The sequence below is a fragment of the Ctenopharyngodon idella genome, chromosome 9, assembly GCF_019924925.1.
Source record: "Ctenopharyngodon idella isolate HZGC_01 chromosome 9, HZGC01, whole genome shotgun sequence".
Classification (NCBI taxonomy): Eukaryota; Metazoa; Chordata; class Actinopteri; order Cypriniformes; family Xenocyprididae; genus Ctenopharyngodon; species Ctenopharyngodon idella.
In genome coordinates, this window is record NC_067228.1 from 4,804,274 (window position 1) to 4,820,398 (window position 16,125).

Genomic DNA, 16,125 nt, shown 5'->3' on the forward strand with positions numbered 1-16,125 from the left:
ACAAAGGTCTTACGGGTTTGGAACGACATGAGGGTGAGTAATTAATGACAGAAATTTCATTTTTCAGGTCAAAATGAAGCTCTACACTCAAAACCATTCACTCTTGCTAAAAAAACCAAACTTTGCCCTCAGACATTACACAAAAGCCCTCAAAAACACACACACACTACAACACACTCTTACACACTGGTGCAATAAATTCAAAACAACATTTCCAAAACTGGTAAGTTATGTTGCTTGTGGTTTCCCCCTCAAAAACCTTTTCACATGATGAACACAAAAGACACAACCAATGTATACATTGCACATTTTTATTCATTCATAATACAGTAAAAAAATAAAAAAATAAAATTATAATAAAATAATAAAAATCATTCCGTCTCAGCGGCTCTTTGGTCTGGGTCAGGCCAGAGAATCTCATCCAAATCACAATTGGCCCTAGCCAGGCAGTGGGGGTAAAATCCTCTACATGACTGCCTGAGCCACCCCTGGCACGCATATGTCTAGGCAGGTTTCTTCCATGGCCTGGAGGAGGTTAACACGGATATTCTATATATATAAGGTTCTCAGTTATACACTTTCCACTGCCATGCCGAAAAAAAAACTACTCTATCGGGTTTAGAACTGAAACTCTATCTGTATGCGCGGCAATTTGATGCATTTCTTTATTACAGTAGCATAGTGCAACAGTGTATGTGTTGTCACAGCACAGAGTACAGCACTCAAAAGTTACTGTACAGAGCAGTCTTACTGTAAGTACACCTACCTGTTTTCCTCTCTGAAGGTTCTGATGATGAAGGCGATGGTGAAGCGACTCAAATTTGGCTGTACTCGTTGCCCAGCCTCCCTCATAGTCATACCATGAACAAGGACAAGGTCAACTAAAGTGGCTCGAATTTCATCCGAGACTGCTTGTCTCCTTGCCCTTGCCCGTTCTCCTCCTCCTCCTCCTCCTCCTCCTCCTCCTCCTCCTCCTCCACCTCCTCCTCCTCCTTTGTTGAGCTGACTTAATGTTTTTAAAAGAGGAAGGCGGAATTTATTTGATCGAAAATACAGTCAAATAGCGGTTTTCTATGTAGATTTATTGTAAAATGTAATTTATTCCTGTGATCAAAGCTGAATTTTCAGCATCATTACTCCAGTCCTCAGTCACGTGATCCTTCAGAAATCATTCTAATATGCTGTATTTTCCACAAACATAAGAATTTTTACACTCTTTTCCACAATTGGACCTCTATTCCATAAAATCAGTTGTCAAGCTCCAGAAAGGACAAATACTAGAAATGCACCATAAAACAGTCCACATTCTGCACTACATTCTAAGTCTTAGACGATGCCAGAGCATTGTTATATGGACTTTAATGGTAGGTATTGAACTTTAGTGATAATAAACTTCCCTGTAGGGAAAAGAGAATTGAAATTTTCTCAAAATTATGCCATGCGCACCAGGAAAGAAAAATAATAACAAAGAAGTATGCCAGTCATTCATTAATGTTAATGAGAAGCACTTCAATAATAATAATAAAGCATTTATATTTCTGTATAAATAGCATTTATATTTTTATTTTAGAAAAAGTGGTGTAAAAAAATTGCTCTGTGCATAATGAGCTGGTGGTGTAAAGGACTTTAGGCTTTAAGGGACAGCTGGCTTGAGTCCAGCAGGGATGTTGACAAGAACACAGAGTCCAGTACAGTTCCATATGACCACCTTTATTGATCCATTGGAGCATACAGAACAAAGATGAGCAGGGAGCACATCATATGAATAGGAGTACTTGTATTTATGTGTGTGTGGTCTCTAAACAAGAACAGAAATACAAACACTTAAATCAAAATAATCCACACTAAAATTAACAATAAAAAATACAATATATAAAACCCAAAAGAAACAAACTTACATTGCTCATGAATACGCACACACGTTACAAGCATCAGGCAGCTCCAAAGACTCACAGTCTATCATGCATCACTGCAGGCATTTATAAATCAGGACGCATTAGTATATGGCTTCAGTGATTGGCTAATTAACAGAGGGCGTATACTAGTCAGTGAGCAACTAATTAGGGAGGAGCCAGGATCGAACAAGAAGGTTGGGGCATATTAAAAAAATAAAATAATTTTATAAAACAGTGACAAAAATAAACTTCCAAATAAAGACAAAAGAATCTTTAATACAGGTGGGTTTTATGGTGAGGTGTGTTGCGGACCGGGTGTGATGGGCCACTTTGTGCCAGAAAGTCCAGGGCCACTTTTTTGCCCTAGTCCACCCCTGGCCGAGATAAAATAAACAGCTGAACATGATGAGACAATAATATACAGCAATATTTGCCAACTGTTTACGATAAAATGACGGACATTCATTTCCAGGGATGCACTTATGACCTTTTTGGATTTTTTATATTTTAATGCCATTTACGTTATTCGTCACACAATGCACAAAGAAACATTAACGTAGCAGTTTTCACCATGTCAGATAAGAGTGAATGTTTGCGTAGCCTATCTGTGGTCAGGATTTCTTCAGTAATTTCACAATCATTTGAAAATGATTCATAAAACTCAAAATATCATTCTCAAACTTACACTAAGACAAGGCAAAACCGGCAACTTTCATATTCAAGTAGCTTATGTCCCGTGTTAGGAAAGTGTCTAAAGTAAAATATAATTTGCTAATTAGTTCACATGCATTATTTTACACACTGGCGATCAAAAGTATGAAATAAGACTTAGTTTTTAAAAGAGGAAGGCAGAATTTATTTGATCGAAAATACAGTCAAATAGCGGTTTTCTATGTGGATTTATTGTAAAATGTAATTTACTCCTGTGATCAAAGCTGAATTTTCAGTATCATTACTCCAGTCCTCAGTCACGTGATCCTTCAGAAATCATTCTAATATGCTGTATTTTTCATAAACATAAGAATTTTTACACTCTTTTCCACAATTGGACCTCTATTCCATAAAATGACAGTTGTCAAGCTCCTGAAAGGACAAATACTAGAAATGCACCATGGAACTCCCTGCGCATCCATGCAGCCTAGCATGGATAAGAGCAGGGAGAGCAGCAATAACCCCCCTAGAGTAAACAGAACAGAACCAACATATGCAGATATAATGAGCTGGTGGGTTTTATGGTGAGGTGTGTTGCGGACTGGGTGTGATGGGCCGCTTTGTGCCAGAAAGCCAAGGGCCACTTTTTTGCCCCAGTCTGCCCCTGGTCTGTATAAAAGTGTATAAAAGTCTGTAAAAAATTTTTCATTACAGTTATTCTCATTTGTGTTGGCTCAGTTCTCATTGGCCAATATACTGACTTGGTTTTGAAACATGACTTGTTTTTGAAACATGGATTTTACGTCCAGTCTACACTCTAAAAACTCCTGGGTTATTTCTTTAACCCATTTTCTGGGTTATTTGTGTTGGGTTAAAATTATGGGTTATTTTTGACCCAGGAGTTTTTAGTGTGTAGTCTTACAAGCTTAGCTAGTGAAACCGGGCCCTATTGAATAGTAACTAATTAACTAGATCTTTGAGGGTAATGCCCCTTGCCATTTAATGATTGTTAAATAAACTTTCAAACAAGGACAAAGACTGTGCTTGTAGTTGGATGACTTGCACTCCATTCAACAAAAGTTAACCTGGTAGATTTTCCAAAATACACAATGATAGGTGAGAATTTTTTTCTCTTGAAAAGATGCATTATTGTGATTAATGTTTATATTGCTGTGTAATATTTGAATGTTTCCCTAATCAAATAAATATGGGTCCTGTATAAATTAGGGATGTCAATAATGCTTTGTTTTTTGGAGTTTCATATTTTTATATGCTGAAATTTACCTGATCAGATTCAATATATAGTTTATTTTTTTAAGAAAGCAAGAATGATATACTGCACCTTAACCCTCTACAGCACAGCGTTGCCCTCAGGCAATGGAAAGTTTTCTTAAGCCCTATGTTTAGTAATTTTTTCTTTAAATGATTACAACCAATTAGAAAGGTTGAGAAAGCACAGTCCAGTAAGGTGTTGGAGTCACTATTAAGCACCATTTAAAGGTGGGACGTCCTGTTTTGACACATGGTCGCAGGAGCACATGGTGTGAGTATTGTAAAATGTAATTTATTCCTGTGATCAAAGCTGAATTTTCAGCATCATTACTCCAGTCCTCAGTCATGTGATCCTTCAGAAATCTTTCTAATACGCTGTATTTTTCATAAACATAAGAATTTTTACACTCTTTTCCACAATTGAACCTCTATTCCATAAAATGACAGCACCATTTAAAGGTGGGACATCCTGTTTTGACACATGGTCGCAGGAGCACATGGTGTGAGTAGAAGGCAAGATTATTTGCTTTAGTAATCTTATTTAAAATGACATGAACTGTACATAAAAATATGTGTGTGTGTATGAAGGTGTAGAGAAGCCTTTTGTCAGGTTTTATGAAGTTTTTTTTTATTTTGCATGTTCAGAAATTCAGTTTTTCTTTTTGTTGCCTCAGGGCAACGTGCGATAAGGGGTACTTTTCGAGGATGTTTTGGACAATACCTCACATTGGCCATAATGTGTTATATAAAGGGAAGATAAGAAGGGAAATAGAATACACCTCTATTTCACAGCCGAGAAGAAGTGCTTTTTGAAGTTTCGTATGGAGTGAAATCTTATTACATGAAGTGCATTATATGGCATGACACACATGATACAGACCTATGCATGTATCAAATTCAATATATCAATGACTTTCAAGTGTTTTTCCCTTTTTACTTAATGATTTCTTGACATTTTTTTTTTTTTAAAAATTGATTTTGATGATACTTTTCTCTATGATTCTGTATCATTGTTGAAAAAATATTTTGGGGTGGGGGGGTCAAAATTTTTTTTTTTTTATCAATAAAATGTTCCCAAATTAACCAAAAAATGATGTGGAATATTTTTTTTATTTTATTTTTTTTATGTGCCATCAGCATGTGTGCAGTAGAGGGTTAACCATAATTATTACAATTTACAAATAGGCTACTGTATTTTAACATAGTAAACATTTACTTAATTACTTTCCCTCCTTTGCGATATAGGTACTATAAATGGACAGGTTTTTCAGGTACTTGGGCCAATCATGCTAACCCTCCTTCTGACGACTGTCCCAGTTGTTCGGAGCGGGAAGGTTCTCGTCTTTCCCGTGGGTGGCAGTCACTGGATCAACATGAACATCTTGGTTGAAGCACTTCATGCCAAAGGACACAAAGTTACAGTCATTCGGATAGCAGACAGCTGGTACATCAAAGAATTCTCACCTCACTACACATCAATCAATCTCAAGTCTGAAGGAGGATTTAGTGAAGAATTACTCGAGACATTTGCATCCAGACTAATGGGAATTATGAGGGAGGGTTCGATCTGGGCTCGTCTGAAGCTGGACTTAATAATGTGGAAAAGTTTCTTAGGGATGCTTGAAGTAGAAAACAAGATTATAATCAACATGTTTGAAGACCAGCAGCTAATGCAGTCCTTAAAAGATTCCAAATATGATTTGATTCTAACAGATCCAGCCATGTTTGGAGGTGTCCTATTGGGTCATTATCTCAAACTGCCCATTGTCTACAATGTCCGTTGGACAGTTTACAGTGAGGCTCATTTTGTAATAGCTCCTTCACCACTTTCTTATATTCCTGCTTCAATGCTGGAGTTATCAGACCGCATGAGTTTCTTGGAAAGAGTGAAGAATGTTGTGATGTACATCATACCAGAAATAAAGCTAGCTATCATGATTACTCCAACTTATAATGCACTTTGTGAACGCTTCATTGGCCCAGGAACATCCTACTTATCTTTACTTCAGGGTGCTGATCTGTGGCTCCATAGAGCTGATTTTATTTTTGAATTTCCACGTCCCACTATGCCGAACATTGTCTACATTGGAGGTTTTCAGTGCAAGCCATCAATGCCTCTTCCACAAGACCTGGAGGACTTTGTGCAGAGCTCTGGTGAGCATGGTGTCATCATCATGTCTCTGGGCACTCTCTTTGGTCAGCTTCCTGATGATGTGGCTGAGGCAATTGCTGAAGCTTTTGCAGAACTTCCACAGAAGATCATCTGGAGGTACAAAGGAAAGAGACCATCTGCACTGGGGAACAACACCTTAATGATGGACTGGATTGCTCAGAATGATCTTTTGGGTCATCCTAAGACCAGAGCCTTTGTGGCACATGGAGGAACCAATGGAATTCAAGAAGCCATCTACCACGGGGTGCCAATCATTGGATTTGGGCTGATTTTTGACCAGCTTAGTAATCTTTTAAATATGAGAGTAAAGGGTGTAGCTAAGAATGTAGACTTTGCCACAGTGGATAAGGACGCCTTTCTTAAAACTGTTAAAGAGGTTCTTTATGAGCCCTCTTATTGGGAGAACATGCAGAGGCTCTCAAGGCTTCACAAGGACGTCCCAGTGAAGCCTCTGGACAACGCCATTTTCTGGATTGAGTTTGTTATGAGGCACAAAGGTGCCGCTCACTTGCACACAGACTCTTACAAAATGCCCTGGTACTCTTATCACTCTGTTGATGTCATACTGTTCCTGCTTTCTGCCGTGTCACTCATGATCCTGATCATATATACGGTTATCAAGTATTTCTGCTGCAGAATATGCATGAGAAAAACAAAAAACAAGCTACAGTAATGAAGATGAGGTTTTAGGATTTGCATTACTTTCCTACTTTCCTTTTTTACAGTATGTTTATACCTTTATAAAGCATTTTTCGTCAACGGAAAACAACAAACATATTTCATTACTTGACATAGTAAACATGTCTTATTCTGAATGTCACAAGCAGTAGTGACACTTCCATTGGGGCAACCTGTGATTGTGATTATGTACTGCTCAGGAGCACAGTGGTGGTAGATGTTTCCAGTTTATGATTCACATCTAGTACAAGTATCACTTCACTTGTTTGTGTTTTATCAGTCTGTATAAAAGTGGTTTTCATTACTTTTCTCATTTGTGTTCGCTCAGGTCTCATTGGCCAATATACTGACTTGGTTATGAAACATGAATTACATTTTTTTTTTTTTTTTTACAGTTGCTAGGAAACATTTCTCAATACTAAGGGTGCTTTTTCAAAACTCTTCATACAGTTCTTCTTACCAACTTAATTTCACATTCAAAATGCACTAAAACTCCAAACCACTTCACATATGTCTCAAATCAAGTCATTCTTCCGTAACACTAGTAAAGGTTGTCATACAACAAACACACTTTGTCACTCATAAAACAACCTAAAAATGTTTTCACAGTGTATTCTTTTGTAAAATGTCTTTACAAAAAAAGAATGACACTCTTTCTACTGTTTATAATACACTGCAGTATAAAGCATTTTTTCCACTGCATGGGACAGCTCGGCATGGTACTGCTTGCTTAAATAGTACCACCTCGGTTCAGGTTCCAAGCGAGCTGTACCGTAATACTAAAATGTGACGTGTAAACACTGCAGATCTCTGATTGGTCAGAGAGAATCGTCACTACCGTCGTGGATTTGAAACACGAGACACCAAACCTTCTAGATTTAAATAGTCAGTAACAGCCACCACAGTATCATTTGTTTGCACAACTTTTTTGAATGACTTGCTGTAAACGACCTTCGCACGCAACTTGAAAAAAGAAATGGCTGTATCGTGGTCAGTAGACGAGGTGCAGACGTTCCTCTCATTGGTAGATGAGGAGCGGATCCACGGCATTAGAGGCGGTGCAACTATAACGATCAGCCTATAATCCCACCCACTTTGAAGTGGTACTAAACTGCAGTGGAAAAGCAAACCGAAAGTAAAGCGAGCTGTACCGCGCCGAGCCGAGTCGTACCACACAGTGGAAAAGCGGAAAATGATCCATGTTTACATTACAGTACAAAATTATAAGTTTTGTATAACTTTTGTATAGATGGTAATAGAGTTGTCAAAAGTACCGACTGTGGTACCTATCGGTACTGAAATTTTAAAAATATGATGCTTTGAGCGTTGTTGAACGGATTCGTAAACACCTCTGACTGGCCATTGTGTTGATGTGCTCGTCGGATATATCTGTGATTGGCTTCAATGATCAACGCATGGCAGCATTTGAAAGCACACGGAAGTGTTTGAATTTGAAAGCGGGAGCGTTTGAAAGCAGGCGTGTATCAGCGGACTGGTCTGCGATAGACGCCTGCTTTCAAACGCTCCGGAATGTATCTGTGTAAGCACTCGGTGAAGAGCTTCATTGATGACTATTTACAATGTTTTTACAGCGTTGATCATTGAAGCCAATCACAGACATATCTGATGAACCCTGAACACAATGGCCAATCAGAGGTGTTTACGAATCCGCTCAACAGTGCTCAAAGCATCACATTTTTAAAATTTCAGTACCGACTAGGTTCCGAAGTCAGTACTTTTGAGAACTCTAGATGGTAATGAAATTAAAAGGCTAAAATCTGTGTACGTGTTCATCTACATATAATTGTTTTGGTAGTATTTAAATTTTAGATCAGAATATATTTCAATATGGTATATACTATAGAAATTGCTGTCATATTCAGTTTTGTATTATGCTAAGTTTTTAAACTTAAGTTTAAGAGTTTTGAAAAGACTTTTGAAAATGTGCAAATTGGCCTGAAGGTACATAGACTTGTGGTGGTGTTTGTGTCTAAGTGAGAAAAGAATTCATGTAATTTGAATAATGTAGTCATTGAATGCATTTAGTGCCAAAGCAATGGAAGATGACCTACAGTTTAGCCCACATATGATGTTGTGCTCACTGTGTAAGACTTGAAGACAAAAACTGAGAACAAGAACCCTGCAATAAAGCAATAAAGCTTATCCGGAGAGAAGATCTCAAAGAAATAGCATAGGACAACGCCTTGCCCTCACACATCTACAGGGTGCAATCCACCACTGTGTGCATGTGCATTTCAACTGATGTTATGCATTTATTATTTCTGAAATGGCTTCTAATTGTTCAACTATGAAATTGACATGATACATTTTTACTTGACAAATAAAATGTTATATTTGATTTACTCTGGATTCTTCTGAAATCATTATGACCAGTAGATTATTGGAGTCCATATTTCCGCAAATCTGCGTCAGGATAGACTAAAACTAAAGGCCCATGAAAGGAGCATGTGAGCACATCATGGGACTTTTTGATATTTGTCTATCAACTGGCTTAGCAAGTTGCAGTATCGTGACTAAGAAAACTGTGTTTTTGCATGAACAAGCATGTGGCGGTTCGACTCAAATGCATTAGTAAACTCTGCACCCTCTGACTAAGATCAGAACTGGCGAGTTTGCGATCGTGAAAGGCACTCACCGGCCGCAGTGACTTTTCTAAGTGATATGGGTCCGTAATGAACGAATAATTGAAAATATGAGATACCCAGAATAATCAAAAATCTAAATTAATACATAACAAATGATTAATTTCTAATTAGAAAACACAACCTAAGAGTAATAATAATTTAAAATTGGAGTCAGATTAAACTAGTGAAATTAAGTGAACTTCACAGAGGCGCTGAAAAGACATACACGCGTTAACCTTCGCCCAGGCCATCGGCCATTTGAAAAAGTGACCTAAGTTTTGAGAAAATGGTTATAGCGGTTGTAAAAAACAACAACAAAAAACTACTGTATAAATGTTTTGGGTGAGTACTACATTTTGCAGACATGCAATAGAGTTGTGTTGTAATGTCCCATAAAACAGTTACATTTAGAGAATATTAAGACTGTTTTGAAATAAAATGAACCAAAAGCGATTTAGAAAAACTGTAGCACTTTCTGCTGGTTATTGATATGCCATTAGGTGGCAACAGCTGACTGTCATTCAACCGATTCGTTCAACGTACCAATTTATGTAGGAATGAATCAAAATACTGTTTTAATGAGTGAGTCATTGAATCATTCATTCAACCAATTTATTCAAAACGCTGATTCATTCAGGCTGACAGATACTACTACATGCTATGCACAGAGCTGGAGACTTGCAACAGTTCTACAGAGCAAAACCAGACTGGCAACATCATTTCTGAAATGGAAGTAACTCAATATTAACTTATGACCTGTTGTATAAACGCAAAATCACATTCGCAATCATGATGTTTTTGTGAATATGAGAACGTATAGGCACAAGGCACATACAGATTTGCAAGTTGCTTGTGTTATTGTTATTGTGTTATTGCTTGCTTATTGCTTTAAGTGATATTTTCTACTTCCCACTTCTGAAGTTGTAATTATGAGTTTGTTGTGTTCAAGTGCTTTACTGTCAGAAAGAATAATGTACAGAAGATATTTATTAAATATCCAACAGATGTTGAATAATCTGTAGTGTTTCATTGGCCACGTTCACACTGTCAGTTTTTGGGATTGACAACCGCATTTACTTACAGTTGTGAGTCTTGAAATGTCTCGTTCACACAGCAACTTACAGTAGCGTCTGGAACACTGTCTGTATGAACGTGCAGCGAGAGTCAAGCCCGTATTCTCTTACTAGTAACCATAACGACAGTGACCAACATAATATTAAAGATGGCGACGTCCATAAAACTGAAAAGTATTATCACTTTTGACATGACAAGAGACTAATTGAACCGCGAGTTCATCCATCAAAACTTCATTAACCAACAGCAGCATGTAAACACAAGCTAGCTGGAGTCTTTAACCATTGCACATGCACTGACGGGAGCTGCTCCGGTGGAGAACAGTGACCGGATCTAACACCTTCAGATGATACACAGATCATATCTCTGTTGCAGTAAGTTACCGAAAGCGAAACCACACACAAAACACCTTAGCAGAGCAGCTCTCTCACACTGTATGACATGACAGACAACTAGTTGTCCAGTACGATTACGTTTACACAGCGCGAATATTCGGAGAATGTGGTTGTGAGTCCTGAAAATTTACAGGTGTGAGTTCGGTTGTAGAATGCGGTTGTCACTCCCATATATAACCGTACTGTGTGTGAACCGTAATTAAGGACTCAAATATGGGACTGACAACTGTATTCTGCTGCTGTGTGAACGTGGCCATTGGCAACCATATAAGCATACCTCATGCTGACTAGATAGTCAACTTGGTTATTAAAATGTTTGGTCAAATAAATGCTATTTTCACTCTGTAAAATTCATACAATATGCATCAAATGGTTATTCATAGACGTAAATGTACATGACTGAAACAGCAAGAGAAAGCTATATAGATGGTGTGGGAAAACAAATAAAACAACAATCACTAAAACAATGGTTCTCAAAAACTATGTTGAATATTAAAGGGTTAGTTCACCCAAAAATGAAAATTATGTCATTAATTACCCTCATGTCGTTACACAACCGTAAGACCTTCGTTCATCTTCGGAACACAAATTAAGATATTTTTGATAAAATCCCATGGCTCAGTGAGGCCTGAATCGCCAGCAATAACACTCGCTTTTTCAATGCCCATAAAGCTACTAAAAACATATTTAAAAAACAGTTCATGTGACTACAGTGGTTCAACCTTAATGTAATATAAAGCGATGAGAATACTTTTTGTGTGCCAAAAATAACAAAATAGCGACTTTATTCCACAATATCTAGTGATGGGCGATTTCAAAACACTGCTTCATGAAGCTTCGAAGCTTAACAAATCTGTTTTGTTTCTTTTGGTTCAGAGCGCTAAAATCCCATTATTTCAGTAAACGAGGCTTCGTTTACTACATGTTTAACTGCTCTATTTATTACAATGATTTTATGTATAATACAGTTTTAATTGGTTTACATGTTTTTTAGTCCATTTTATTCCTCTTATCTATTTAATGTGTGTATGTCTTTAAATGAGTCTGGGTCTGCCTGTCATGTGACTGATCACATGACAGGAATAAGGAAGTAAGCCAGCATAAAGGAGGTAGCATGGCTAACAAACAGGGTCATTAATGAAAGACCACAAGCTGGATTGCGGAGTTGTTTCATGGACTTACCTTTCCAGCACACCACATCATCTTCACTTGGATTAACACTTCCGTGGACTTTGTATATACACCGGTGGACACTTTCACATTGGGACTTTCGGCACGCACACTGTTTTAGGGTATGGTGCAAATGGACTCCACGCTTTTAAACGGCCTAAGTTTTTCTAGTTTGCGATCGTGAAAGGCACTCACCGGCCGAAGTGACTTTTCTAAGTGATATGGGTCCGTAATGAACGAATAATTGAAAATATGAGATACCCAGAATAATCAAAAATCTAAATTAATACATAACAAATGATTAATTTCTAATTAGAAAACACAACCTAAGAGTAATAATCATTTAAAATTGGAGTCAGATTAAACGAGTGAAATTAAGTGAACTTCACAGAGGCGCTGAAAAGACATACACGCGTTAACCTTCGCCCAGGCCATTGGCCATTTGAAAAAGTGACCTAAGTTTTGAGAAAATGGTTATAGCGGTTGTAAAAAACAACAACAAAAAACTACTGTATAAATGTTTTGGGTGAGTACTACATTTTGCAGACATGCAATAGAGTTGTGTTGTAATGTCCCATAAAACAGTTACATTTAGAGAATATTAAGACTGTTTTGAAATAAAATGAACCAAAAGCGATTTAGAAAAACTGTAGCACTTTCTGCTGGTTATTGATATGCCATTAGGTGGCAACAGCTGACTGTCATTCAACCGATTCGTTCAACGTACCAATTTATGTAGGAATGAATCAAAATACTGTTTTAATGAGTGAGTCATTGAATCATTCATTCAACCAATTTATTCAAAACACTGATTCATTCAGGCTGACAGATACTACTACATGCTATGCACAGAGCTGGAGACTTGCAACAGTTCTACAGAGCAAAACCAGACTGGCAACATCATGTCTGAAATGGAAGTAACTCAATATTAACTTATGACCTGTTGTATAAACGCAAAATCACATTCGCAATCATGATGTTTTTGTGAATATGAGAACGTATAGGCACAAGGCACATACAGATTTGCAAGTTGCTTGTGTTATTGTTATTGTGTTATTGCTTGCTTATTGCTTTAAGTGATATTTTCTACTTCCCACTTCTGAAGTTGTAATTATGAGCTTGTTGTGTTCAAGTGCTTTACTGTCAGAAAGAATAATGTACAGAAGATATTTATTAAATATCCAACAGATGTTGAATAATCTGTAGTGTTTCATTGGCCACGTTCACACTGTCAGTTTTTGGGATTGACAACCGCATTTACTTACAGTTGTGAGTCTTGAAATGTCTCGTTCACACAGCAACTTACAGTAGCGTCTGGAACACTGTCTGTATGAACGTGCAGCGAGAGTCAAGCCCGTATTCTCTTACTAGTAACCATAACGACAGTGACCAACATAATATTAAAGATGGCGACGTCCATAAAACTGAAAAGTATTATCACTTTTGACATGACAAGAGACTAATTGAACCGCGAGTTCATCCATCAAAACTTCATTAACCAACAGCAGCATGTAAACACGAGCTAGCTGGAGTCTTTAACCATTGCACATGCACTGACGGGAGCTGCTCCGGTGGAGAACAGTGACCTGGATCTAACACCTTCAGATGATACACAGATCATATCTCTGTTGCAGTAAGTTACCGAAAGCGAAACCACACACAAAACACCTTAGCAGAGCAGCTCTCTCACACTGTATGACATGACAGACAACTAGTTGTCCAGTACGATTACGTTTACACAGCGCGAATATTCGGAGAATGTGGTTGTGAGTCCTGAAAATTTACAGGTGTGAGTTCGGTTGTAGAATGCGGTTGTCACTCCCATATATAACTGTACTGTGTGTGAACCGTAATTAAGGACTCAAATATGGGACTGACAACTGTATTCTGCTGCTGTGTGAACGTGGCCATTGGCAACCATATAAGCATACCTCATGCTGACTAGATAGTCAACTTGGTTATTAAAATGTTTGGTCAAATAAATGCTATTTTCACTCTGTAAAATTCATACAATATGCATCAAATGGTTATTCATAGACGTAAATGTACATGACTGAAACAGCAAGAGAAAGCTATGTAGATGGTGTGGGAAAACAAATAAAACAACAATCACTAAAACAATGGTTCTCAAAAACTATGTTGAATATTAAAGGGTTAGTTCACCCAAAAATGAAAATTATGTCATTAATTACCCTCATGTCGTTACACAACCGTAAGACCTTCGTTCATCTTCGGAACACAAATTAAAATATTTTTGATAAAATCCCATGGCTCAGTGAGGCCTGAATCGCCAGCAATAACACTCCCTTTTTCAATGCCCATAAAGCTACTAAAAACATATTTAAAAAACAGTTCATGTGACTACAGTGGTTCAACCTTAATGTAATATAAAGCGATGAGAATACTTTTTGTGTGCCAAAAATAACAAAATAGCGACTTTATTCCACAATATCTAGTGATGGGCGATTTCAAAACACTGCTTCATGAAGCTTCGAAGCTTAACAAATCTGTTTTGTTTCTTTTGGTTCAGAGCGCCAAAATCCCATTATTTCAGTAAACGAGGCTTCGTTTACTACATGTTTAACCGCTCTATTTATTACAATGATTTTATGTATAATACAGTTTTAATTGGTTTACATGTTTTTTAGTCCATTTTATTCCTCTTATCTATTTAATGTGTGTATGTCTTTAAATGAGTCTGGGTCTGCCTGTCATGTGACTGATCACATGACAGGAATAAGGAAGTAAGCCAGCATAAAGGAGGTAGCATGGCTAACAAACAGGGTCATTAATGAAAGACCACAAGCTGGATTGCGGAGTTGTTTCATGGACTTACCTTTCCAGCACACCACATCATCTTCACTTGGATTAACACTTCCGTGGACTTTGTATATACACCGGTGGACACTTTCACATTGGGACTTTCAGCACACTCCTCTTAAGGACTGTTTTAGGGTATGGTGCAAATGGACTCCACGCTTTTAAACGGCCTAAGTTTTTCTAGTTTTATTGTGTTGTTTTAAGTTCCATGTGGAAATTGTAAATACACTTTTATTCATTTATGTTGTCTGTCTCATCTTCTTAAACGCCCCAAAAGCTCACACAGTATAATCTGACCCCAATTTTAATCCATGTAAAATCGACCAATAGGGCCGAACATTACAACGTCATAAGTGAAACTTCAATAGTTCACGTGACTCTAACAGTTTGATATGCGCTCCGAACTACTGATTCGAAACAAATGATTCGTTAAGCTTCGAAGCTTCATGAAGCAGTGTTTTGAAATCGTCCATCACTAGATTATTGTTGAATAAATTGTGTTGTTGCTGGCGATTCAGGCCTTACTGAGCCATCGGATTTGATCAAAAATATCTTAATTTGTGTTCCGAAGATGAACGAAGGTCTTACAGGGTGTGGAACGACATGAGGGTGAGTAATTAATTAATGACATAAGCAAGCCAGAGGTGACAGTGGCAAGGAGCCCAAACTACATCGGGTGACAAAAATTGAGAAAAAAAAAAACCTTGGGAGAAACCAGGCTTCAAATAGCTACGTGTTTGCTACTAATCAGTGGCTTTTTTAGCTATCTATTTAATACAATTAATTTTTTTTTTTGACACAAACATTCCTTAATAAGCATTTATCTGACCGAGTTCTGTTGTGCTCTATACTACTTGCTTAATCCTCTTAATCCTGTTCCTTGTGAGACATAAGGCCGCTACTAGCTCTCTCCATCTAGTTCTGTCCTGAGCTATAAACTGTGCTTCTCCCCATGAGTGAGTAAAAGGGCTGGTAAAATCATTCTGGAACCCTCACACCCAGGCCACTTTCTCTTTGAACTGTTGCCATCTGGTCAGAGCTACAGAGCATTAAAACAGGCAGACACAAGAAAAGTTTCTCAACCTCATGAACAGTTAAATGCCCTCACTGGGCAATAAACATGCAATACAGAACACTATTTATACCTAAATTTATATATTAGCACACCATACCTTTTATTTACATTCCCTTGCATTTGTATATAACATATCTGTACATACATTTTATTCTAGTTTTTATTTATTTTTTTATCTGTCTTGTCGCTGTCATTCTGTCTGTCTTGTGGAAGCTTCTGTCACCAAGACAAATTACATGTAAACACACTTGGCAAAGCTCTTTCTGATTCTGATTCA

The 16,125-nt window shown here is 37.6% G+C and overlaps 1 protein-coding gene across 1 annotated transcript; it reads left to right on the forward strand.

The window, feature by feature from the left end:
* The first annotated feature begins 3,524 nt into the window (after window positions 1–3,524).
* LOC127519056 (UDP-glucuronosyltransferase 2A3-like) lies at window positions 3,525–9,032 on the forward strand. The gene is made up of 2 exons (XM_051906468.1): window positions 3,525–3,662; window positions 5,064–9,032. Exons 1-2 carry the CDS (start codon window positions 3,656–3,658, stop codon window positions 6,662–6,664), a joined length of 1,608 nt encoding a protein of 535 aa, XP_051762428.1. The 5' UTR covers window positions 3,525–3,655; the 3' UTR covers window positions 6,665–9,032.
* Window positions 9,033–16,125: the final 7,093 nt, after the last annotated feature.